General features: G+C 40.2%; 1 protein-coding gene across 3 annotated transcripts in view; it reads right to left on the bottom strand.

Moving 5' to 3' along the window:
- The window catches only part of LOC115573267 (epidermal retinol dehydrogenase 2), an 89,200-nt gene extending 72,675 nt beyond the window's left edge, over positions 1-16,525 (bottom strand). For all 3 annotated transcript variants that reach the window (XM_030403979.1, XM_030403978.1, XM_030403981.1), the window contains exons 1-2: positions 16,371-16,525; positions 11,612-11,939 (exon numbers count right to left, since the gene is read on the bottom strand). In XM_030403979.1, coding sequence (XP_030259839.1) covers positions 11,612-11,932 — 321 coding nt within the window. In that variant the 5' untranslated portion in view covers positions 11,933-11,939; positions 16,371-16,525. The remainder of the gene's footprint in view (positions 1-11,611; positions 11,940-16,370) is intronic.
- Positions 16,526-26,560: the final 10,035 nt, after the last annotated feature.

Below are 26,560 nucleotides of genomic sequence, written 5' to 3'. Positions count from 1 at the left end.
CTGTGGCGTCCATGGTTTTCCAGGCTGTTTAACTTATACCGCTTTTCCATTAAAATAAGCAGGTCTACATGTTTTTTTTTTTAATGCAGATCAACCCGCTAAAAATTGCCTATTGACCACACTCCCACTTCTTGCAGGCAAGGCAGCCCTCTTTGATTATTATCTGAAGCATTACGCTGTACATCACTGACGTCATTTTTCAGGTCACAAATGTGCCGGAAACAGAATTTTCTTCATTGTGAGAGAAGTATGAAACTTCACACCCTCTGGGAAATGACTCGTAATTAATTCATTTTATCCCCTTTAAAATTAGCTGGGCGCTGAACCAGAAGTAAGCAGACTCAGTCAGCAGAGATGGACAGAGTACTCGACCCCATTACTTGAGTAAGAGTACAAATACTACTGGTCAAAATGTACTCAGTTACAAGTAAAAGTAGCTCAGTCGACATGTTACTCAAGTAAGAGTAAAAAAGTACTTGCTTTTAATGGTACTTAAGTATCCAAAAGTACATGCTTTTAAATTTACTTTAAGTAAAAGTAAGAGTAAGAGTAAATTTCTTATTTTTCACATCAGTGAATTACTATAATTTTTTCTAAATGAATTTAAGGACCTTTTAACTCTTGTTTCTGAGAATTAACTCTTTGAAACCACCTGCACTGATGTGCTTGCTTTTAGAACCACAATGTTATATAAAGCCTGCAGAAACACCTATAAAAACAAATACAATGAATGGGATCACAGGAGGACAGCAGATGTTGCAGATGCAGATGTTTATTAACAATCATTAAAACTGTAACCAAATGAACCTGCACCGTCCAACTAACTCTCTATCAGAAGTTGGGAACTGGAACCCCTTCAAAGACCAATGTTGTCCCCAGACCACTGGTTGAGAATCACTGCTTTACAAAAAACTACATCTGATGCAGTCATTGTTGCAGTTTTGTGTTGACAAACGCAGTCGAGAGCGTGGCTACTTTGGTGGTGTCCTTATGGGGAGGAATGACGTATTTCCGCTTTTACGTAGATCCCAGTGGAGAGCGTGCACTGTGATAGGTTTCCTTCTTTGACAAACACAGCTTGTGTCCAATAGTATTTTAGAAAAAAAAAAAAAAAAAAGAGCAGACCTGAAAGTAACGAGTACTTTTCAGCCTTCCTAGAAATTAACTCGAGTAAAAGTAAATATTTGTCTTGGAAATGTATTCAAGTAAGAGTAATAAGTACCAAAGAAATCTAATACTCAAGTAAAGTACAAATCCTCTGGATATGTACTTAAGTACAGTACTCAAGTAAATTTACTCTGTTACTGTCCACTGTCAGTCAGTGATCCAGGTATCTTCACAGCCGGTAGATCAAGCTTTTTTGGCTTCCCAACACCACCAAGCAGCTTTCACAGGAATGAACGGGACTTGGCCTCCAACACTTCACACAGCAGAATTTAGCATGTTCACCAGGGTCTTATGTTTAGATCAAAGCCAAGCCGTGCAGAGGTGATAAAAACCTGTGTCTACTGTAGAGTCAATTGACCGAGGTGTAAATGCAGAGCTTACACTTTCACATTGCACAAAACAGCCGGATCTAAGAGGGTTAAGGTGGGATTTTTGAACAGTGGAAAAGGGATATTACTGTTGGTTAGATCCTGCTTTCTCTTTTTCACTTGGGCCTAGTTGTTTAAGACATTACGGTAATGGGCCAACTGTCTGTTTACACAACATCCAACCCTCCTCTGCCCTGAGGACACACACACACACACACACACACACACACACACACACACCCTTATTTACATAGAACTACACATATACACTTATATCTGAGTAGCTAGAACAAACGCAGAAGAATTAAAACAGGTTAGAAAATTTCCTGCCTTCATGAGGGTATAGATGTTACGTATTCTAATGAAACGTTTTACTGACTCAACTTTATGCTCATTTCAGAGGAGGTAGTTTATGCTGCTGTTGAGCAAACGAAATGTACTCTTGTTACTGTAGCAGGCTCCATTTTGTGCACTTGTACTTTCTTGAGTATTTTAAAAAATCTATAATCTTACTTTATTTCTTATCTCAAGTATTTTACTTTGTTACATTTCAAGTCAACTCTGTTACAGAGTAAAAACACAAGCGTGATAAAATCCCACTAAAGTGTGTGAGGATCAAACAGAAGAACGGGGTCACATCACAGCAGCTGCTGGTCTTTAACTGCAAGAGGGCAGAGCTTAAGACAGCTCAATGTTGAGAGAAGAAACTGAGGGGCCGTCCACACGGGCAAAAACGATCTTTTTTTTCTCCGTCTCCCTCGTCATCGTTTTAAGAATATTTGCGTCCACCAGTCTCCACTGAAAACGACCGAAAACACTGTAGTTCATATTCCAGGCCTCTAGGTGGCGCTTGACATTCACCAAAAACGGAGAAGAAGACATGGAGCATGCGCATTAAGCTTGCGCGCTGTAAACAAACAGACAGTAGACGGAGAAACCGAACACAACAAGAAGAAGATGAAAATGGCTAGTGCAAGGAAACCAGAATCGTTTGTGTGGACCGGTAATGAGGTCGAACTGCTGCTGCAACTCATACTCAACTACAAGGCGAGTAAGTTGCAAAAAAGGCTCAATATCTTCTGTGGCACGAACACGAGCATGTAGTCCACCATTGTTGTTGTTGTTATGGGACGTCGTGGGGTGGGGCGATGGCGTCATCGTTTTGGAAAGTATGCAGATTCGCCGTCCACATGAAAACGGGAGGGCTGCGTTTTCGGATTTCTCCACCCTGAGACCCGTTTTCCAAAAAGTGCATTTTCAGGTGCTGCGTTTTCAGGATCCGTATGGACGGTTGGCCAAAATGATGCAATACGTGTGCGTTTTAGAAAAAAAAACTTTGTCGTCTGGACGGGGCCTGAGTATGCAGAGCAGAGCGTCTGGAAAAGAGGGCACTGAAGTTTGCACTTTATCAGTAAATACATTATACAGTAAAGGTCACGGTTGTCAGTAAATAAAGGCTGCACCTTCTCAAGACCAGAATGAAGTCTCCCATGAGCTGTTTTACTACGGGTGAAGGGATGATGCACAAACAACTTTGGGCCAGGAGGGAAACACTCATCTGCTCTGTTCTGGGATCTCATTTACAAGAATTTGTACTAACAAAATGGGGCCTGGTAGAGCGCACGCCACTTACCATGCTAAAGTTGTGATTTACAAAAAACAACTTGACTAGAGAATGTGCGCTCCTGTAAGCAAACTCTGACTCACGCTTACGAACATTTTAGAGGCTAGACGAACTGGCAACAAGAACGATGAGGTGCTGAACTGCAGCAGACTGTAGAAATTAAAGGTGAGTGCAAATCACCAATTGATTTAACTTCATGTCACACGTTGTTTATAGATGCACGTTATCATATCATCAAACTTCTACCATCAAATGATGTCCCAGGGTGGTGGATAATACTGAGTGTCGCGGCTCTCTTGGCAAGTGAAACAGTCATTCTGATCACTGTACACATACACATGCTTATCGCCACTCTGCATGATACTGCATGGACTGTCACTGTCCTCACACTATTAGAGAGAACATGAATGAACATATACAATATGTGCTTTGTAACCTCCACCTCACCAACCAACCCCTTATTCTCTGTGCACAATTTTTTTTTCCCCTTTGTCTGTCTCTCATTGTGGCCATGATTCATGACCATCAATCAGCAGGTCATTTCCAGGCATAAACATTAATGAGGCACTTTGCATTAACCATTTATGGTTGAATGTGGGTGTGGAGAGGGCGGTTTATGAGGCAGATCCATGTGCACACATTTTCAGGTTGGGATTGGGGATTTATAAAAAGAAGTTGCCCATTGTTGGGCATACGCCAGGTTTATAGATCTGAATATGTTTTGCCGCAGGCCATTTTCAGCATTTGGGTTCACGTACACTTTTTGTATGCATCCAAGGGCACAGGGGAGGAAAGGGCTAACATACAAAGATTCAGTAAGAAGCTGCAAAACTACCAAGAACAGAACATCAGACACTTAAAAGCACCTTAGGCTACCTGCACAGACACCAGTTGAGTCTCATAACACAGGCTCATTTGAGGGAAAGAAGGGGGTTGTTACACTGGCTGTAACGAGGTAGGCGCACATTAGACCTCAAATCTGGAGAGCAGGAGTATGTTCACATCTTACTCTATGAACTGAGGATTTATTTGTACCAAACCAAAGGTGACAGTGGAAAATAATAATAACAATAATGATAATATAACAGTTATAATAGATTTAAGATTATTTACTCTCTTGAGGTTTAGATAAAATAACACCATCACCTCATGAGGCACTGGGAGACAGAACAGGTTGGGGCTAGCTGGTTAGCATGCTAACTTCAGAAGACATCTCTGTAACACAGCACATAGACGTCTTCTACATAATGTCAACACTGTTGTTTCTTCACTCTGTTGATAATGTGAGTTAAATGAATAAATGGTAAATGGACAGCAATTTTCTAGTCCTATTTGGCGGATGTGGCTCAGGCCGTAGAGTGTTCCCACCATCGGAAAGTTGGCGGTTACACCCCACGCCCTTGTAGTCTACTTGCTGAAGTATCTGTGGGGAAGACCCTGGACCCCAATTGCTCCTAGTGGCTCTTCCATGTGTGTGTGTGTGTGTGTGTATGAATGTTAATGCTCCTGATAAGCAGCTGGCGCCTTGCATGGACGCAGTGATTGAGTGCTGTTTTGCAAAGCACTTTAAGTGGCCGCTAAGACTAGAAAAGCACAGGATGAATACAGTCCATTTACCATTACCATTTTTTTATCGACCACTCAAAGCACTTTAAACGTCAGGTCAGCATTCACCCTTTCACTGACACAGCATTTCCCCTTACTTTAACTTAACTATGGCAATATGTGGTGCCTTCCCTGTGGGACACAGCTCTGCTCGCTCACAGACTACAATAAGCCTCACTTCCTAAACAAATGCATGAGCCAGATCGAGATCTTCACAACAGGCAAATGTAGCACTTCATCCAGCTTTTGTCCACGGAGGCCGTCAGGAACAACAGAAACTGAAAAAGTTCCTTGTAGTGTTTTCAATAAGACTATCAACCGATTCAACTTTTTCACCATTATTAATCACATGATTGTCCAAGTTAAATCGCAATTATTCGCACATTTTTTATCTGCTCTAAATGTACCTTAAAAAGGGATATATCCGTGTTTATCATTATAAGTTGTTGATACTTGTGTCAACATGGGAGTGGATAAATATGCATTATGCAAATGTATGTTTATTATTATTGCAACAATCCCAAACGGTCCAGAATATTCTCCAGAATAACTTCAAAAAGCAAGGAGTCAACATTGAGGGGGTAAAACCCAAGCAGATGTAAGCTATTGCTGCCAATTATTGTTTTTATCTACATACTTCCAAGTAAACTTGGATTGGCAGCAGATACATTTGCTCATACGGCTATGAGCACTGTCGGTTGCTGGGTTAATTTGTGGCGAGCAAAATATCTTTCCAGTGATGTTTCTAACTTCACGCAGCTAGCGAGTGGAATATGCTCTGAATGTATAAAGGCTGTTTGCTGGCTAATGTGAGAAAAGTATACTAGCTAGCTGGCTAACATTCTGACAGGATTTCTCTGTGAACTTCTAGCCAGCAAGCTAGTATACATTCCATGCAACATGGCAAGACAATAATCATTTATGAAATAACATTTTCGCAACACTTTACAAAACCACAATCAAAAGCTTTAATATAGTCTATGTAACACTCATATTACATTGTTGTTTAGCATTGTTTTTTATATGTTTGAAAGTAATGAAATAGCGAGAAAGTGTTTGACACTGCCTACCCACAGCATTTGCGCAACGAGTTCTGCTAGATGGGGTACTACGGAATAACCACTTGGACAAACCAGAACTGCAATACTAAAAATGATGCAGAAACATGTTACATTTAGTTATAATTATGATTACATGTCATCTTTGTTCTTCTATACAAGGAATTCTTTTTTTTTGCCAACTGCCTCCACATTTTTCAATGTATTGCTCCATTCAAACACCAAAATATTCATCTCACATAATTATGTTTTAATTGCACATTATCCCTTAGAAATAAAATTGCAATTGAATTGAATTAGGAATGGACTGCATCCATTTTTCTCATTGATGTAATTTATAATTTCGGAGATATTCTAATTCCATTCACATTATAAAATATTCTACAATTAGTCTTCATTCAAGGTTGTATCAATCTTTCAAAACCCAACAAAACTTAAATATTCAATATTCAACTTTCTTTTAAACTTAGTCATAAATGCAATTATAATGGAAGTCAATTAGAAATCCTTTCAAACTCATTCATTTTACAACTCTTCTCCCTCCATTCGAGTATTTCATAGCATTTATACTTTTTGAACAGCCGCCGTTCAAAAATTCCTAATTCTTCAGCCACTTCCAGATTTTTACATTGGTGTGTATGGGGTGGAATGCTGACAGCCAGAGTGCAGGAGCCAATTGACGGAGTGGGGAGGAGCTCAAAAAATTCTAAAAACCTTGTCTCCAGCTTGCGTTCATTACCACAATCTTCTCCAGCAGAGAAATTACATAACAGTGTTTCTCTGGAGGCAGTCAAACAAAACGTTTTAATGGGTGGGCTCGGCTTTAGAATGACAGGAACACTGACCAATTGTTGCATTAAGTCCCATTAAACAGAGCAAAAAAGTCTGGACGCATTTTTGATCATACAAATACAAATACACTACTCACAATAAGTTAGGGATATTGTTATTTATATGAGTGCTTTTCCTATTTGGTCTGAATTTTAATGAAATAAGTAAAAGTTCCCTTTGATATTACTAATAATGAATGAGAAGAAACACCATTTTCATTAGTTTAATATTTATTACCCCAAAAATTTAGACAATAACAAGGGTAGCCCCAAATAACAAAAATTGGCAATGTCAGTAGCGGGTGTTTCCACCATTTGCCGCAATGACAGCTTGACAGCGACGTCTCATGCTCCTCACTAGCCTCATGATGTTGTTCTGAGGCAATGCGTTCCACTCCTCCACAAGTGCTACACGCAGTTCTGCCAGGTCACATGGGGGTGGGGTACGATCATCCAGTCTCTGCTTCAGCTGGTCCCAGACGTGCTCTATGGGGTTCAGGTCAGGGGACATTGCTGGCCATACCATATGAGGCACTCCGACTTCCTGAAGTCGAGCTGTGACAATTCTGGCACGATGTGGTGGAGCATTATCATCCATGAACAGAAAGTTGGGGGTGTGCTGGTGGAATATGGGGATGATGATGGGTTCTGTGATGTCTCTGAGGCAAGAACGTGCAGTGACTGGGCCATCTACAATAACCAAATCTGGAGTCGGTTTCGAATGGTTTGTCTGGAAACCCTAGTACCCCTCACATCTCGTAACTTGGCCTGCAGCTGCGTGGCAGTTACATAACGATGTCTGAGTGCATAGGTCCTTAGGTACTGGTCATCGTTGCGGTCTGTCACTCGTGGGGCTCCACTCCTGGGTCTGTCACGAACTCTGCCAGTAGTTCTGTGTCTTGATGCAAGTCTGCTGATCACACTTTGAGACACACCAAGTTCACGAGCAACATCTGACTGCCTGCCACCGACCCGAAGGCACGCTATGGCCAGGTGGCGCTGCTCGTCTGTTAAGTGACGTTGTGTGTTCATGGCTGTTTGAATGATGAACTTGGAATGACTTACTGACAATACCAGCTTTTTATACCCACAGAATGTTGAAATTGATGCCCCACTAAAAAGGGTTGTCTTTTTTTGGTATTGGCCCCAATATGTAAGGCACACTGTACACAGTGAGACCATTACGCGGAAAACACAAAATGAGGTGTATCTATCACCCCAATACAATTGCCTCCCTATCCCAAAACTCTCTGAAGTAAAACAAACACTGTATGTATGAAATCCACTGAGTCTCTCACAATATCCCTAACTTATTGTGAGTAGTGTATATTATACAAATATTTCAAAGTGCTCGCAAGACTCTTGTAGTTTCTATCATATCATTATTTAAGTGATAACCGTTACTGTTTCTGAAGAAGAAGCACGGCATTGTGAGGTGAGGTGATAATGTGAAATCAGCTCTCTCAGGTCGTTACCATGCACAACTTAGTTACCAGTTCAATGGCAACCGATAAGAATTGGACCAACACAGAGAGACGGATTTATCAATGAGTCAGTTAAAACACACAGTGGCACACACACACACACAAATGTGACCACACATGTACACACGACACACACAACATGTTTTCCAAAATTTTAAAGCTGTAGTCTGTAACTATTTTTTTGTTATATTTGCTAAAATTGTCATTATGATCTGACAGCAGAATAAGATACAGGTCAGCTGTCTGTGGCTCCACCCAGTGGCTGTAATTTGATTTGCAAGAATCCACCGCTACTGGATTGACACAACCAATTGGAGCCAAGGGGAGTGTCTGAGAAGTGTCAATCATTCTCATGCATAAGGCTGCTGGCAGCCCCTCTCCCTCACGCAGTGTGTACTGGGCAGTGCCCCTTCCCTGCGCAAGTGCAGGTTCTGCTCTTACCTGGTGGAGAACAGACAACAACAACAGAGCCAAAAATTGCCCCACCATTGCCCACGTCAAAGAGAAGAAATAAGAAGACTGATGAAGAAAAGCAGTGTAAAAAGAAAGAATTTGACCGAGCCAGAGAGAAAACAAGGATAATATCAGAGCATCATTTCAGAGGTGGAGGGAGCTGTGGGATTTATAAGTACTTTTCTGCTGGACAAGAGAGGACCGATATATGTTTAATTCTATGTTTTAACCACAAGGCTATGGTGGCAGCATATAGCACATATCACTGTACGATGTTATAGGCTACATAGCTACATAGCTTGCTGCTAAATCTAGCTTGTTAGCTTGTATATTAACTCCGGTGTTTAGCCCTGTCTTTATGGCTACTGGTTAGCAAAAGTGTCTTTCAAGTGGCCGGGCAGTTATAATAACATTTGTGTTCAGAACGCTCTGAAGTGGTTGAACCGCTTTAAAGAAACAACATTAACTCATGCTTCAGAAAGGCAGCATGGCGTTGCACCGGGTGATGATTACGTGGAAACTCTGTCCACCGCGATGTGAGAAATATTGTTTGTTACACGGGATATCTACAGTGACTCAGCATTGTAATTTAGTTGTATTGATCATAAAAAGAAGAATTAGGGCTAATGTTGTTATTTTTAATGCGCCTTCTTGGTTAGATGGCGTATTCTGTTACCATCGTTACAAGCAGGCTCCTCTGTGGGGAGGGGCTTTGAAGGCAGCAGAGAGGAAGAAGGAGGGACCTGGGAGCTGTATCATTCAAATTTTCTGACTAAATCTACTTTTTTCTCAAAACTCCAGACTGCAGCTTTAACTATATTTAATTATCATCTTTTCAATCGTTCAAGCCAAAAAATTCATTGTATTTAAAGGTTCCCAATCACTGATACATTGAGATCTACTTAACTTTTCGGTCCAATTCAGAGTATTTGATTAATTTCACTCTTACATCTCTTCATATTTCATCAGCTGCTTCTTGATACAAATTCAAGTCAGCACTGCAGTTTGGCTCACAGCTTATATTCTATTTCTAATCCTTCAGTCTCACCCAAGTATTATGGGTTGCTTCATAGTCTTAAGACAGGGCTTCAAATGAATTAAAGCCACTAATTCAGTTAAAGATTATTTCAGAAAGTAGTATGTGGTTGCCGGTCTTGGAATACACTGCCTGGCCAAAAAAAAGTCACCAGTTGGATTTAACTAAGCAAGGGGTAAGAGCCTTCCACTGGATAATTACTGCAGTGATTAATATGTTTAAGCTGGCAACAAGTTTTTAACCCTAACTGATGAAGTGAGTAGCTTCTCATTTCTTAAATAACCATGTCTGAAGACACATCCTGTGGAAAAGATTTGACTCCATTTCCAAAGGGTCAAATTATTGGCCTGCATCAAGTAAAGAAAATACAACTCAGGAGATGCTGAAACTACTAAAACTGGGTTCAGAACTGTCAAACGCATTATTAAAACCTGGAAGGACAGTGTTGAACCTCCACCTTCCAGGAAGAAATGTGGTCAGAGAAAAATGTTGAATGTCGTGATTGGAGATCGGAGATCACTTGAATGTTTAGTGAAATCAAATGGTAAAAAATCAACAGTCTAACTCACGACTATGTTTAATAGTGAAAGTAAGAGCATTTCCACACACACAATGTGAAGTGAACTCAAGGGACTGGTACTTAACAGCTGTGGAGCCTTCAGAAAACCACTTATCACTGCATCAGGGTAAGAAGAGAGGTAGATGAAGTGATGGACCCCTCATGCCTAGTGCCTAAAGTACAAGCCTATGGGGGCAGTGATCTAAGGTAGATTCAGTTGGTCAGGTCTAGGTTCAGCAACGTTATCTTCCCAAAACATGAGGTCAGCTGACTACCTGAATCAACTCCTGGTCCAAGCGCTGGTCATCTCCCACCTGGACTACTGCAACTCCCTCTTGGCTGGACTCCCAGCCTCTGCGACTTAACTGTTGCATCCAGAGTATCCAGAACGCTACAGCTCACCTCATTTACAATCTTCCCAAATTTTCCCATGTGACACCCCTCCTCCGTGACCTAAACTGACTTCCTGTTGCGGCCCAAATCTAATTCAGGCAGATGGTACTGGTCTTCAAAGCCGCCGACGGAACTGCACCTATCTACCTACAAACACTGGTAAGACTACACGCCCCAGCGAGAGCACTTTGCCCATCTACATCAGCTGGCTGACTGGTACCCCCATCGCTGATAGGAAACAAAGCCCGCTCAGCAAAGTAAGCCTTATCGAGGCTAAAGGTGGTCAAACAAAATATTAGAGTGAGTGAGGTTTTTCTCAGGTTTTTCTCAGCTGGGCAGTGTCCTTTTAGACCAGTTAGGTTATATATTGGGTTAAACATTTTGCACATATCTTAATGTTTGGTGGAGTGTGTGTTCATTACTAATAGTAACACAATGCAGTGTCCAACTTTACATTACTTTAACTCAGGGATCTGCCACATGTGGATCTGGAGGCCCTCTGCAGTGGCTCCTTGAGACTTTGTCATTTTACATGGAAATTAATAATATACACTTTTCTTATCACCATCACCGTTTTAGGCTTACAGCGCTTCTTACATTCTCAGTAAAAGTACACTTCTGCCGCCTACACACAGAATTCTATCCGTTTTATCAAGTTGTGATTAATTGAATCACTCTGAGCAAATATCATTGTGTTATATGCTTAAATCCGAGGGATTAACTCACACTGAAATGAACTAAAATGAAACTGAAACTGTCCTGTGTCCAATTAATACCTCTACGTAATGTACTGAAAAAGGTGTTTGACACAACATCTGTGGCAGATTAAAAATACGCTTGGCCAGCAGGTTTTTTCATCTACCAGTCAGCTTGATAGCCAGCGAGCCAAAAATTTTGCTCACTGTTGGCCAAACTGTTAGTTTAAAACCTGCATGACCGTCTAAAGTCATACTTTTTCATTAATGCTGTTGCTGTTCCCAAATACCTGCTATGACTTCGATGGTTACTATGTTATTGAAACTTTTACGGATTACCTGGTCAGCCACTCTGTAAACTTCATTCTTGTCGCTGCAGTCACACAGATAGTAGTGGACTCTGCTGGCACCGCTCTGTTTAGCCAGTCTAGCTGTTTCCTTCATTCCCTCCTGGTTAATATCCCACAATACCAACACAGTGCCAAGAGCTGCAAACTCCTGCGCCATGAGACGACCGATGCCGCTACCTGACCCAGATATCAGGACCACCTCGCCAGCTATGTTCTTCTTCTTAATGGGAATAAACAGGTGGATAAAAGATTCCACATTGTACCAGATGGACAGTAGGAGGACTTGAATTGTTTCCAGGAGGAAATTCATAATGGATCTGGAAGGGAAGGAAGAGAAAGTATGCATTAGAGAAATAGAGCAGCTGTTCACATTTGGTTAGCCTAGTGATTGGATCACAAGTTTGATTCTCGTGACAGGATCTCACTTCCCTGTTCTATATGCAAATACACACCTACATCACTGGAACAAACAAATCCAACATTTTTTACAAGCAGAAAGAAATATCTTCATGCATAATGTCTGCCTAAACGACCGGAAGGCCCAAATAGTTAAGAATGTGTTGTAGACAGTGTTTCACAAAATGTATAAAGTTTCACCTAACGCAACAATTCTTAAAATTACGCATTTCTTTATGGGAATCCAAGGACTTTAGAATATAGAATTTACTGGAGCTGTTTCACAAAGCTTTTTAGGTTCCTCCTCACTCAACAGCTCTTAAAATAATGTGGCCATCTTGTAAGGGAATCTGGGGATATTGCCATAACTAGTATTGTGTAAACAACAGTTATTTGAAACGTTGTGTTCACAAACATCTGCTGCTTACACTGGCAGGTTAAGAGAGTAAACATGTCCTTTACATTACAGTTAACCATATGGAGAGCTAATGGTGTGCGTTCCATTCAGCCTCTCGTTGCAGTTTCTTCTTCTTCTTTTTCTTCTTGTTTCACAGAGGAAATGAGTTGAGTAGGCATTCCTTCAATGTGGCCCCGGACACATGTGAGTACACAATGCTAAAAGAATGGGGTCATGTGCAGCCCAAACCACCTCTGACTGATCAGGTTTCAAGAGCTACCTCAATGCATCCTGTGGGTGTTCACACTAGGGCTGTGACAATACACACAGCCCAGGAGAACCAGACGATATTTTAACACTGTTTTTAAGAAAAATAATTGTCAAATGTTATTTCATCTTAAGTCACAAAATGCAAAACAACTCAGGTTCGTTGTTAAATGTTTTAACTAGTAATCATCTCATAATTAATGTCACATCAGTTCTACTTCCTGACCAAGTATGAATGCCACTGCACTAATGCTGTAAAAGACACGAGCAATGTGTAAGCACTGTCCAAGATTTTACCACAAACTCAACTCAAACTCACTGGCTTCTCATTAGCCTCTTCAGACTTTATAAGTGGGCATGAACCATGTGTGAGCTTTTCCCTTTTAATGCAGCTGTGTGTGAAGATCTAACTGAATTCCTTTCTACAAATTGAAAGTAAAAAATGACAACAGTAACAAAGTTACAAAAAGAAATAACACAAAGTTTTTCTTAGTCTTATTTTTTAAGTGCAAACCATAATCAAAGTATTACTCTTAGCACTTCAAGGGCAAAAGGAGACTGACCAAATTTCTCTTCAAGCATGATACATAGCTGAGAGCTGGATACAACTGCACTGCCCAGCCTAACATATGGTCACGTTCTTTTCAAGAATATAAGCATGTCTATGTTGATGAAGGTTCTCAGTTATCATGGTCATCTAGGTGCTTTTTAAACCAAAAGAAAAATGGTTTCAAAGAGGAGTTAAAGAATCCATCTATGTCAAACTGGAACGACCATCTTTGAACAGAGGAGGTGGCCTACAACATTACTTATCACCCACCTACAATGCTGGACTAAGTTCTTTCCCCAGACAGCTTAACAACCACAGCTGGGCTCACCTAGCCTTAGCAACCAACATGAAGGCCAGTTTAACCAACGATCAACAAGTGGCCCTAACGACTCTGACACTCAGAGCTCACATGTGTCCCTTAACGACTCTATAAGGACACTCCCACACAGAGTTTAAAAGCCTGCGCCTCCACTCCCTGAAGCCTCTTGGACGAGAGGTGAGACGTCTCAAACAAACTGAAACAAATTCAGTTGCATACGATACAGCTCTTAGATAAGCATGTCTACGTTTTCGGGGCAGCAGTTGAGACCTTTGGGTACTAAGTATAGCCCCTTTTAGATATCAAAAGGGTCACATTTGCTGCAAGGTAAAGGCGGCAATGTGTCTTCTAAAAGGGAGGTGCAATAATCCTCCTTTTCCAAAAGCCACCACTTGGCCGCCATTGGGGTAGGCGTAAACATGTGACATAACGTGAAGCACAAAGTTGGCCAGTGAACGGTGACAACAAATTTGTCTTCAAAATAAGAGCTTTACATTGCACCCCACTGGAGTTTAGAACTGGGTTCTTAGCGGGGGGCTTTTAATTTGAAAGTAGCAACCGTTCGTAGCTTGCCGCTACAACAACACGCAGACACAACCAAACAGCTACAGAGACTGAGGAGACGCTAGCATCTCCTGGATCTCAGCAGCTGTCCAGTTGCTCATCTTGACGTCCGTGGATGAAGTGATGGACTGATGCAAAAGCATTTGTCAGTGTTGTCTGGCCTTCAGGGCTTTCTTTTTCTTTACAGGTGTGGTTGATTTTAGTACAGAGCTGTGCTGGTTTATGTAGCTGTCTTTGCATAGTGCTTATGTTAGCCGTGGTATGCAGCACTATTTTCTGACAGTGCTTATATATTGTTTGCTGAAAGGGGCATCTTTGACGTAGAACTCGAAATTAGCAGACTGTCATGCGGGCTGCTCTCTGTTACATACTGATATGGCAAGACAGCTTTTCACCTTGACGACAAATATCCCCACATTTCAATATTGCAAGATCTAATGGTGCGAGTGTACTTAGAGCCTTTCTACTTGTGATGAGATTGCACAGAATGATAACTGATACAAGGACTGAACAGCTAAGTCTGTCAGTACAAAGCGGGCATTAACATGTGTCGCGAGTGATGGGAACTCACTTCCCTGCTCTAAATAAACATCACTGGAACAAAAGGATACAATGTTTGTTAATACCAAGAAAGACGTATCTTCATGTATAAAATTTGCTGTATTAATAAAGAAGTCCAAATTGGGTAAGAATGTACATTACAACGCATAAAATGTGTGTTTGTTTTTTTTTGTTGGGGGGGTTAGGGAATTTGGAAGAAAAAGGGTCTCACAAGAGTTTTAACCCTGCAATGCATGCTGGGAAGAAATGTGCTGTTTATACTTCTTTACTGAGTTAATTGATCTCTGTTCAGAATGCTCATCCAATTCATCATTTTAAGTCAAAACATCATGACTTAACATCATGTTAGAAGAACTCATGTTTATACACCAAATCACTTTGACGTAATAACAACTCTTCTAGCTGCTCATTTTCATTGCAGAGTTATGTGCAAACATAACTTGTTAATATCTGTTGTGTTTTTTAGTTGTAATGGTAACATGGAAAGATTATAAACATGATGACCCAACCTATCTGGTGTTTCTGTGCTTTTTTTAGGTGTCTAACTACTGTCTAGCTTTTGGTAAACTCAAAGCTGTCATTTTTTCACTTTGTGGCTCATCGGGTCAATAAGGTCTCGTGACCAGTGTGAGTGAAATTGCTGTTATAAATGAGATGCATACATGCAGTTTTGATGAATGAGTTACACTTTGTCAAGACATCATGAAAAATTGTAGTTACATTGAATGTAAGCTGATGCAAAATGCATTGTATTTCTGCCTGAAACATATTGCACATACTTTCTGAAGCGGGTCTGAAATAGAAACTAGAACATTTTAAGTTTAATCAGCTCGAAATAAACAAAGTTTTTATATTTACAGTAAACGCAGCATTCTAGTTTTGGAGATGAAATGTTAATGAGAAGAGAAGGATCTTCATCGGCTGATTTTTTATAACTTAATAAACAAACTCTCTTTGTTTTCACAACTGAATAAACTGAACAAACAAACTGACCTCAAAGGACAACACAAATCATACTGTTTTACTTTGTTTATATGTGGCGGACCCTGCCACCTTTCTAGCTGTTTCAAACACTGTTCTGGGACCTTACTTCACACTGACAACAGCTGGTTTGTTCACTTATGGAAAAAAGTTACAACATCATTAATATTGCAAAGATACAATTTCTGAATGTGAATGCATTCTCCAAAACTTCACAGTGCCCCTTTAAGTTAATGAAAATAAAATCTTCTAGATTCCATTCAGACTTTTTACAGAGTCATCTCACATTTTCATAGTTTAGTGCCCACGTAGAATACACATCCACCACTACACATTTTACTGACATGATGTCAAGTTTCTGAAAAAAGCACTAATGAGTATATATATAAGGAGAGCCCGGCTCATTTCCGCGGAGAGCATGTATGTTGACCCGTTTGTTCTGAGGGTTTTAATAACTTTAAACCCCTTTAGAAGTTTGTCTTTCTCTTGTGACCGCATCACGTCTCCGATACATCTGACATAGTGAACAAAAGACGAACGACTTTTTACAAGAAAAAGTAAGAAAACATGTGAACAGTCCTCCGCTCTGTAGAGGACCTTTGCTCTTGTTACATCACACGGGGCAATGCTCCCGTCAACCGTATTTTAGCACACTGAGGTTGATAAACTGCACTGATCAAGAAGTTAGCGGCTCCGGAGGTCGGTGGACGTACCGTGGTGCGGGATGGCGGCAGGAGGGCGGCAGGTGTGGAGCAGTTAGAGCGGTGAGTCTTCTCTGTACTTGGAGCCGTTACAGCCGTTAGTATAGCCTCGGGAGGAGAACAGAGCAGCGTATCCCATCAAACTCTGTTGCGAACAGGGAGAAACCGGATGTGTCACATGACTGTTCATTAACCAGTCCCAGCCCCGCCCGTCTCCCGACCACGCGAGGTATTGTGGGACTTGGAGTGTGTGTGTGCTTTTTCGCTCCTTTATTTAGGCTGATAGAAAAGAGTAAGCATCTTTATTGTACACTCAGGTGGGAATAGAAAGTCTACGTATGGCTACACTTCTCTGTTTGACCCTACAAAGGTTGCCACCTAACGTTCCTTCTGTGTTTCTTTCCTCATTATGACTGTAAATATTAGTGACCTTATATGACAACCATATAACCGATCATGGATGCCCACATGACCACTCATGAACATCCTCTGCAGTCAGGAAGAGGATTAGAGCTGCTGAAATGAAATATCCTGAGTTCTGACTCATTTCTCAGCATTCTGAATTTATTCTGAGAAATCTACAAAAAAAAAAATGTCTCAGCAAAAGACCTTTCAGTTTGTTGTGATGTCATAGCTTTGTAAGTCCAGTTGGGGTTCTTCCTAGAACATCATAATAAATGCTGACAGATGTTAGGAGCTTGAAATGGTTGATCAGCTGACTTTACCCAGCCCAAAAATCTTTAGATTTTTTCTCATTAATTATTCCATAAGACGTGCGACACTACTGCAACACATTTGAACAGTGACAAACTGTCTTAACTGTGTGTCTCATCATTCTATCTGATACGTTCCTCCATGGCTGTAGACAGCTGTGAGGTCAACGCAGTCGGGACCTCTGTAATAGTTTCCTTAAACAAAAATGGGCCTATGCCTAAATGTTCTCAATATATAAGACATAGAAGTGAAGTCATGATGTCAAATGAGTCATTTGATATGAGACATTTTCAGAGAAATAACACACTGATGTGGTCACATCTCCAGCTAATAGTATTGTCTTCATGTGATTTGACAGACCAGATGTGGGGGGAACACTGGGACTTGGGACATTTGAGTTGGATTTATCAAAGGACACTATAAGACTTTGTCACTCTATATTTACTTCTTAGAATAACTGACATGGTCTATAATGCACATACATTGTGGAGGGGGAAGACATGATGAGGCTGAGGGTTGGGATGAATGTGGCACTCACTGTATTGTTTGTAGGGCTGTCAACGAATATTCTAAATTCAAATACACATTTGAATATTTAAAAAAAAAAGGGAGATTCGACTGTGGAAAAACACACATCAGTGGCTGCTTTGCGAGTGGGCGCACTGCATGACAGGTCAGGGACAGGTCACAGGAGTCGCACTTGCAAGCGTCACTCACTGCTGAAAGTGAGATGCGACAAAAACCGTGGCAGATGGCAGAGAAAAAGGTAATGGCAGAAAGTTCAGAGCCCAACTCGGCAGCAGAGAGAGTGGTTTAGACAACCAACCTAAAAAGCCCCTTTGGAAATGCTTCAGATTTTGGTCAGGAGACGGAAAAAATGCGGAGCCTTGAGATAAAGTTCTATGCAAGCTTTGTAAGCTACAGTTAGCTTACCATTCCACCACTAGCAACATGAGGGTACATCTCCAAAATGTGCACCCAAATGAGCCATGATATCTGGAACTACAACTAAACAGCCACGTCTCGCCTCATATTTTTCACCGCCTACCACAAGCTCTTTGTCTTTATCTTTTTATCTTTTATCTTTTATTTGGATCTCCATTAGCTTTGGCAAAGCCATTGCTATTCTTCCTGGAGTCCATACCCAACACCATAATCTTTTCACTGCAGCACACAAATACAGAAAACACATTACACAGCTAAACACACACACACACACACACCCACACACACACAAAAACAAAAACAAAAATAAAAATAGTGATAACAATAATAACAACAACAATAACAATAATAAAGAAAATAAATAAATAATAAATTACAAATTGATTGTACCAATTAGCCTCCACTAAACATCAACAGACACAGAGAGCTGTTTGGCTAACAAATATTCTTCCAGTAGTTATCTAAATCTGTATTTGTTGTTCTCTTGAATAATATGTCCTGGCAGAGCATTCCATAAAACCATGGCTCTGTACATTACCGTACTTTTCATCTTGTTTGTTTTCCCTTTAGGTAGAATAAATCTACCTTCCGTAGCATGCCTCGTATTATAACCATGTTCATCCGAACTGAAAGACAGACATTTGTATAGAAACCCTTGGCAGCTTAGATGTAGATATTTTTCTAATAAAAGTAAGTAATAAGACAATAAATCTGTTCTTTACATTCAACCAAGCAAGGCAATTATGCATTTTACTAACATTAGTACGATATGGACAACAAAGTAAACATCGTGCTGCCTTATTCTGAGCTGTTTGCAGTTTTTTAATAGATGATGTGGCAGCACACGAACAAACCTCTGAGCAACAATCTAGGTGTGATAACACAAGGCTTTTGATGACACTTCCCCTTACGTTTAAAGGTTGAAAATCCCAGCATCTCCTTATGGTCGAAAGGCTCTTGCCCATTTTATTTATTACTTTCTCAAAGTGTTTAGACCATGTTAATTTATTGTCAAATATTATTCCTAGAAGTTTGGTTTCTTGCACTTGTTTTACAGCCACATCATTTACATATAGCCTCAGTTTCGGCTCGTTCGTTAACATAGTTTTTGTCCCAAATACAATGCTATTTGTTTTAGCGGTGTTAAGAACTAACTTATTGTTGGTTATCCATGTCACCACTGCTTGAAGTTCCTGATTTAAAACACTACTAAGTTCATCAATTGTGGGTTTTGCTATATATATTGTCGAGTCATCTGCATACATTGAAATTTTAGCATCCTTTAGGGTCAGTGGTAAGTCGTTAGTAAATATTGAATATAATAATGGACCAAGACTACTTCCCTGTGGGACTCCACAATCAATTACTTTTGGTTCAGACAAACTTCCATTAAATAGAACTGTCTGTTTCCTGTTTTTCAAATAGCTCTCAAGCCAGCGGGTTGCAGTCGAACTAAAACCATAACAAGCTAATATCTGTAACAACAAATTATGATCAATAATATGGAAAGCTGCACTAAAATCTAATAATACTGCTGCTACTTGGTGTCTGTTGTCAATTTCACGTAGCCACTCATCAGCCATCTGAGTGAGAGCTGTGACAATGGAGTGCTCTTCCCTGTTGGCATGTTGATAATCAGTGTTCAAATCATTAGCTGCGAAATAATTTTGTATTTGTTTAAAGACAATTTTCTCCATTATTTTACTCAAGGCGGGCAGCAAACTTATTGGTCTGCTGTTTGAGCCACAGAAGGATACAGTAGGATTCTTGGGTAATGGAATAATTTTTGCAGTTTTCCATGCCTGAGGAAAAATACATTTCTTTAAACTTAAATTAAATAAGTGACAAATTGTGGTGGAGATCAAGTTTGCTGCCAGTCTGAGCAATTTCATATCCATATTATCTGCAGCACAACAAGAGGCATGCACGAAGAAACTTGCTTTGTTCAAATGCAAGGACATGAGGCCAATCAGCATCGTTGATAGCACGGGCTTCAAAGCGTTTTGTCAAGAATTGAAACCGAGGTACCGTATACCGAAAATACCTATACAAGTAGTTATGTCTTGTTGTATTAGTTTGCGTTCCTGTTATCTCTCTATAAAAGCAAGGAATCTCTGTCTGTCTGTCTGTGTGTGTGTGTGTGCGTGTGTGTGTGTGTGTGTGTGTGTGTGTGTGTGTGTGTATGCCTCAAATATCTCTGAGGATCAGGATCAGACTGACCTGAGACTTACAACATGGCTGCTGCGTGTTTCATGCGTGTGTGCGACTTCGCATTTGATTGGACTGCAATGACACCGTTAATAAATTATTTCATAAATGCTTTACAAATTCACGAGCATTGTCCACCGGAGCCACCACAGTCACGTGCGCACCAGAGCCAATCACTGCAGAGCCCACCGCGACCCCCCACCTTAAGAAACAAGCAGATTTATACCTGCAGCGGCGCGAGCTGGACCGGGATTTTGCCAGCGGTTCGATCCCGTTCAGTTCTGTGGATCTAAACTGACTGTTGTGGATTAATGAGACTAAACGAGTCTGGACCGAGTCTGTTTGGGTCTGAGGAGATCGGATACGCGCGGACGACAAAGTGGAATCGGAATCTGTGGATGTTCGTGTGTAGCTAGCTGCTAGCCGCTAGCCGCTATGCCCACACGGCCCACCTCCCGAGGCAACGGACCAACGCACCGGCAAGTCCAAAACCGGACTTGGGGTAAAAAATGTCCGCCACGCTTTTTCGCGAACATTGCTGTCACATTTGCTTTGTGTCTGGTGCAGGAAGAAACGGTAAAAACTGGCTTTTGTCACGAAAGTGTCCAAGCAGCAAGTTTGGTTGTCGAGGAACAGGAAGTTGTGGGAGGGACAGAGGCGGATGAATGACAGGCAACGACGTCAATATTGAGAGTTGAGAGATTTGTGACATTTAGCGCGTTTGGAGTGTATAGTTAGTGTGTTATGTAGTGTTTGGTGTAGTGTGTGTAGTGGAGTCGGTTTTTTGTTTAATGAGTCAAGACAATGAGGAGACTGCTGAATGTGGAGCAGGCAGTGCAGCTCTTCATTCAGCTGAGGAGCTCAGGCAGACCTGAGCATTGCGTGCATTTAAATGTAAATAGTTACATATAACTTTGTACATTTTTAAAATGTATGCACATATTTAGCAAACAACAATTTTTTTGTTAATTTATTTGCATTATAAGTAATAAAAAATGGTTTGTTAAACATATTTGTGGTTTTCACAGTAAGAAAATCTAACTTTTTCTACTCGGATTTTATGTTTTTTTGTGATTTTAGGTCCATTGTGTTAATACAGTTTGTCAAAATAAAAAAATAACTGTACAGTCACACATGTGAGGTTGTGCTGAAAATAATGACACCAAGTAAATAGTTTTTTAGGTGAAATATAATGGCAAAATAAAAAATAGTCAAAAACGGCCAATTATACCCTGGAATATCGGATTTCACAACAAACCTAAATATCCCTGACGTCCCACCTTCAAACACAGCCTCATTTGGCCATCCATGAAAAAGCTACTTAACCTCCCACTTTTCTATAGGAATACATTTTCTTACGGGCACTGCACTAGTTAACATAATGAGAAAATATAGATATCCGAATGGTTCGAACCTATGTGTTTTTTTTAGAGCGAATATTCAAACATCATTTTGTAGCAATTTTGACAGCCCAAATTGTTTGCACTTGTCTTATGTACTGTCTGTTGATGTATGCACTGTGTTATATGTATTGCTATGTGGCATTGTTACGTGCTAATTTATTTTTCAGATCATTATATAATATGTATAATGATAATGTTCCATTTTTTCAGTAGAGACTTTGCTTTTTTAAATAGTTATTTTGATTACTAACAGTAGACCACATCAGTAAAATCAGGAGAGTGAGTTGGCACCACCTATAAGGTAGATAAACCATACAAATCTAAGTGCTGTATTGTAGGCAACTGGACGTGTTTCAGTGTGTTGAAGACGTTTTACCTCTCATCCAAGAGGCTTCTTCAGTTCTAACTAACTGGAGGAGCTACTAGCTTTTAAACTCTGTGTGGGAGTGTCCTTACAGAGTTGACCACATCTTAGTAAAACAACAGAACACAGTGAATTCAAGCATTTCATTGCCAGCATACAAACAAATGAGTAATAGCACGTCAATGCAGGGTATATGTAGGAATCCTGAAGTTCAATTGAATTCAATTGAGTTTCAGTAGTAGCAATTAGTAGTTTAGTATCAGCTGAAAGCATCAAAAGTTGTTCTGTAGAAAGTGACAGATGTTTTTGACTGATGCATTTATAGATCATTTACCATAGATGACTCTGTTGTAGCTGTAATTACTTAATATACTATTAGGTCGTTTCATTCAGTGGTTCCCAACCAAGGGGTTGGGCCCCCTATCAAAGGTTCAAAAGATAATCTAAGGGGTGCTGACATTATTAATGGGCTAATAGAAAATATGGAAAAAAGTTCTGCTACACAAATTTGTATCATTTTTCCATACCTTTAGTCTAATCTTGGCTTTTTTGTGAAATATATCAGAGTTTTGCCTCTAAGAGCCTCAGATATCTATTTAAATTAAACCATATGAGGAGTTAAAGCTGCAGTCTGGAGTTTTGAGAATAAAGTGGACTTAGCCAGAATATTTGAATGATACAGCTCCCAGTTCCCTCCTTCTTCCTCTCTGCTGCCTGCAGCCCTGCCTTCAAAGCCCCTCCCACAGAGGAGCTTGTTGTGCACTAGCCACGTAACAGAGGACGCCAGATAACCAAGATGGCGCATTCAAAAAACAACAACAAAATAAGACAATTTCTGATCATAACAACTAAATTACAATGACGAGTGCCTCATGCAGATCACTGTAGATATCCTGAGTAACAAATAATGTTCCTCGCATTGCAGCATCACACACTTCTTCAAAGGATGCGCCCTGAAACAGCACCCACGATGCAGCCATTCCCCCTGAAGAATACATAAACAAGAGCAATGAAATCCACTGACCAATGGACAAAATAAGTTCAAATAAGATGTTCCTTTATTTATCTCCCTTGGGAGAAATTCACAGGTAACACAGCAGCACAGAGGTAAATAAGTAGTAGCACAAGAGAAAGTCTCAAAAAATAGAGACAATATTAGAGATATATTGAAAAGAAAAAAATAGCTATTTGAATTAATATAGAATAAATACTGATACTGGCCTTGTGTGTGCATGATGTGTGCAATAGATACTAAATGTGCCAGTGCAAATGTGCAATGTGCAGGGTTCCTGAGATATTAAATAACAACAAGAACAAAAACACAATCAGTCTTTATGTGACAGTTAAGTGTATGGTTGAGTCCTTGATCAGTGGAGAAAGGAAGTATTGGGAGCTGTGGCGCTATTTGAAAGCGCTTTGAGGCTGCTTTTAAATAGGCCTGTCCATGTGAGTCATCCATATGACACAAAAAGCTTGACTGAAGTGCAGAGGGCACATAGGAAGGACAGTCAACGTAGAGTCTGAGTGTTCTCACAGGACAAGTTTTGAAATCTCTCAGCCTCTGCAGAAAGGTGTGGCAAAGGATAGAAGGTCTCACATGAGGTCATGAAAGACTCAGGGTGTCTATCCACAGGGGTCCTGATGGCCCATCAACTATGACAGAGGACAGTCAGGGGCCATCACATGAAAATGCTTTTGTGTGTAAACGCCACCCTTGCATTCTCGTGTGGACAGCGAATCCGCATACTTTGCGTAACGATGACACCATCACCCCACCCCTCGACCTCTAGCCTTCGACCTCCTAACCCTGCAGCGTCTCATAACAACAACAACAACAACAACAATGGCAGACTACATGCTTGTGTTCGTGCTGCAGAAGATATTGAGCCTATTAGGGTTACTAGGGCAATTATGCTCCTCTGCCACTACGCTGAGCGATAAAGGATTATGGACAACTGACTAGCCATTTTCATCTTCTTCTTGTTGTGTTCAGTTTCTCCTTCTACTGTTTGTTTGTATACAGTGCACTTGCTCTGTCTCTTCTTCTCCGTTTTTGGTGAATTTCAAGCGCCACCTATAGGCCTGAAATATGAACTAAAACCTGTTGAGTCGTTTACAATGGATCCATTTGGAGAGGGGAGATCGTTCTGGTACATGTGGACATGGCCTAAGCTACCTCCACCCTGCCAAAGCAAAGCCATATTTGGCCCACAATCTAGTGGTGCAGGCGCCACTCATCACTCATGACACTGCACTAAGTGGTGACAGCATACCGAAATGGAGAGTGCCAACACCTAAAGAGGACAACTGTTAGTCAACATTGAAACAACTGAGCAGGAGATGAACTCCAGTACAATCGAGCGCTGCAATATGTAATTACAGAAAGCAAAAACAACATACATACTTATTTCCAACTCACAGCATGCTAAGGGGGTGCAAAGTGTAGGCCAGCCCAACAATAGCCAATCAATGGCACTAAGAGATAACAGCTCACCTGGCTACAGTGTGTATGTGCAAGGTGCTGTGTAAACTATGCAGTCTCCCTTTAAATTTGTGGCTGGTGGTTTATACATAACTGTTTTATTTAGGCTATTTAATTAATGTGTCTTATTGATGCCTGCCGTTGTGTCCACTGCATTCTATTTTTAACGTCCGGCCTTTTATTCCTTTTTTGTTATGACTCTGTTACTGCCTCCGCTTGCAAGTCGGAGTTGGAACGGCGCTGTCCCTCTATTCAGCCTCTGTAACTTTTATGCTGCGCAATATTCCCACCTTGAAAAGACAGTTTAACCCTCTATGGTACACATACATAGCCTCAACAGGATACAATACATACCATTTGAAATGTAAAAACATTCAAAAATATCTCTTTTCATACGATGGAACCCTTTCCCTGCAACATCGTACCATTTTGGAACAACCCATTGAAATTAATGCATCAAAGAGTCTAAGCATAATTCATCCAACTTTTCATGAACCATTCTAAAAAAACAATCTATTATAACCTTCTGCAAAATAAGAAAGTTACGTCAAATTCCAGTGTTTGATCATTGGTGTTTCATTTGTATGCTTGTTTTCAGTTTCATGAGTGTGTGTCAGTCTCCTGTGTCTTTCCTGACATGTGTTGTCATATGTTGTGTTGCTACCATCATTGACTCACTGCTTATTATAAATGCATGAAGCAGTTCTTCTCAGCAGTGACACACAGGAAGTGGCATAGAATGATGTAACATTCATTCTTTAAATGGAGGAAAAATATGTGGAATATAAAGGCATGTGATCTGCAAAGAAGTCTCCATCCATCCATCCATCCATTGTCTGTAACCGCTTTATCCCTTTTATGGGGTCGCAGCGTTTTTTGCTGGAGCCAATCCCAGCTGTCTCTGGGCAAGGGCAGGGTACACCCTGGATGAGTCGCCAGCTCATCGCAGGGCCCGCAAAGAAGACTCACAAAGTGTAATAGACTATAGCCTATAGTGAACGGTATTCACATGAACTACTTTACTGCAACTAACATCAAATCTATCTTGGTTAAACTGTAGAGTTAAAAACAAAATTATGACGACTTCTATGCTTTTGAACATAATATGTGCCTAAATACACAATACCAAAATGTCATGGTGAATGGTAAATCTGTATCTGCACTACCCACAGACCATGGTAGTTGTGAGATGAACTTTGGATCACAAAAACAAAATTTACTTCAATTTTGATTGAACAGTTAATATAAAATTACATCGGTGGTGGTGGCTGATACTATCTGTCCTAATCCAGACTTCATGACAAGATAGGAGTTAATTTACATTTTTAATGAAACAGTTAATCTCTTGTTCAACCTCAAGGTGTAATGAATATAGATCAGGCTGATCATGCACTCAGATATTATCTACAGAAGTCAGATGGCATGGTTTGTGTAAGAGAGGGAGGAGTGTGTGTTATCTAGGGTCTTTATTATATGATATGAAGATTCAGTATACACTGTTAAAAAAGATTTGTTGACTCAACTTGACTAAATCAAGTCATCTTGTTGCTTTGACTTAGTTAAATTGAGTCAACTTATAGTGTCAAACTTCTTGAGCTGATGCAACATGCAGTCTGTTCACTCAACTTCCTGTATAAAGTAAGTTGGACTAGAAAATATCATATAAGATAACTTAAAAAGATGTTGGTTGAACTTATTTTATCAAGTTCTTACAAATGCTCATCAAGTTAGCACAACATGAAATAATAAATTGATACAACATGCAGTTTGTTGACTCAACTCCTTGTGTCAAGTAATTTGGACTAGAAAATATTACTTCAGATAACTAAAAAGGATGTTAGTTGAACTTATTTTATCAAGTCATTTGAAATTAATAATCAAGTTAGCTCAACATTAAATGAAACATTAAAGTTATTTAAGTTTACAGAAATTGATACATTTCAAAAAAGTGATCTTTACAAAGAATCAGAATCAGAATCCTTTATTGATCCCCGAGGGGAAATTGTTTTTGTTACAGGTGCTCCGTGCAAAGGAGAAGTAGAAATACAGCATGAATGGAAATAAGAAATAAAGATAAAGATATAAA

The sequence above is a fragment of the Sparus aurata genome, chromosome 21, assembly GCF_900880675.1.
Source record: "Sparus aurata chromosome 21, fSpaAur1.1, whole genome shotgun sequence".
Classification (NCBI taxonomy): Eukaryota; Metazoa; Chordata; class Actinopteri; order Spariformes; family Sparidae; genus Sparus; species Sparus aurata.
Note: the sequence above shows the minus strand (reverse complement) of the source record. Positions and strands in the feature narration are given on the sequence as shown.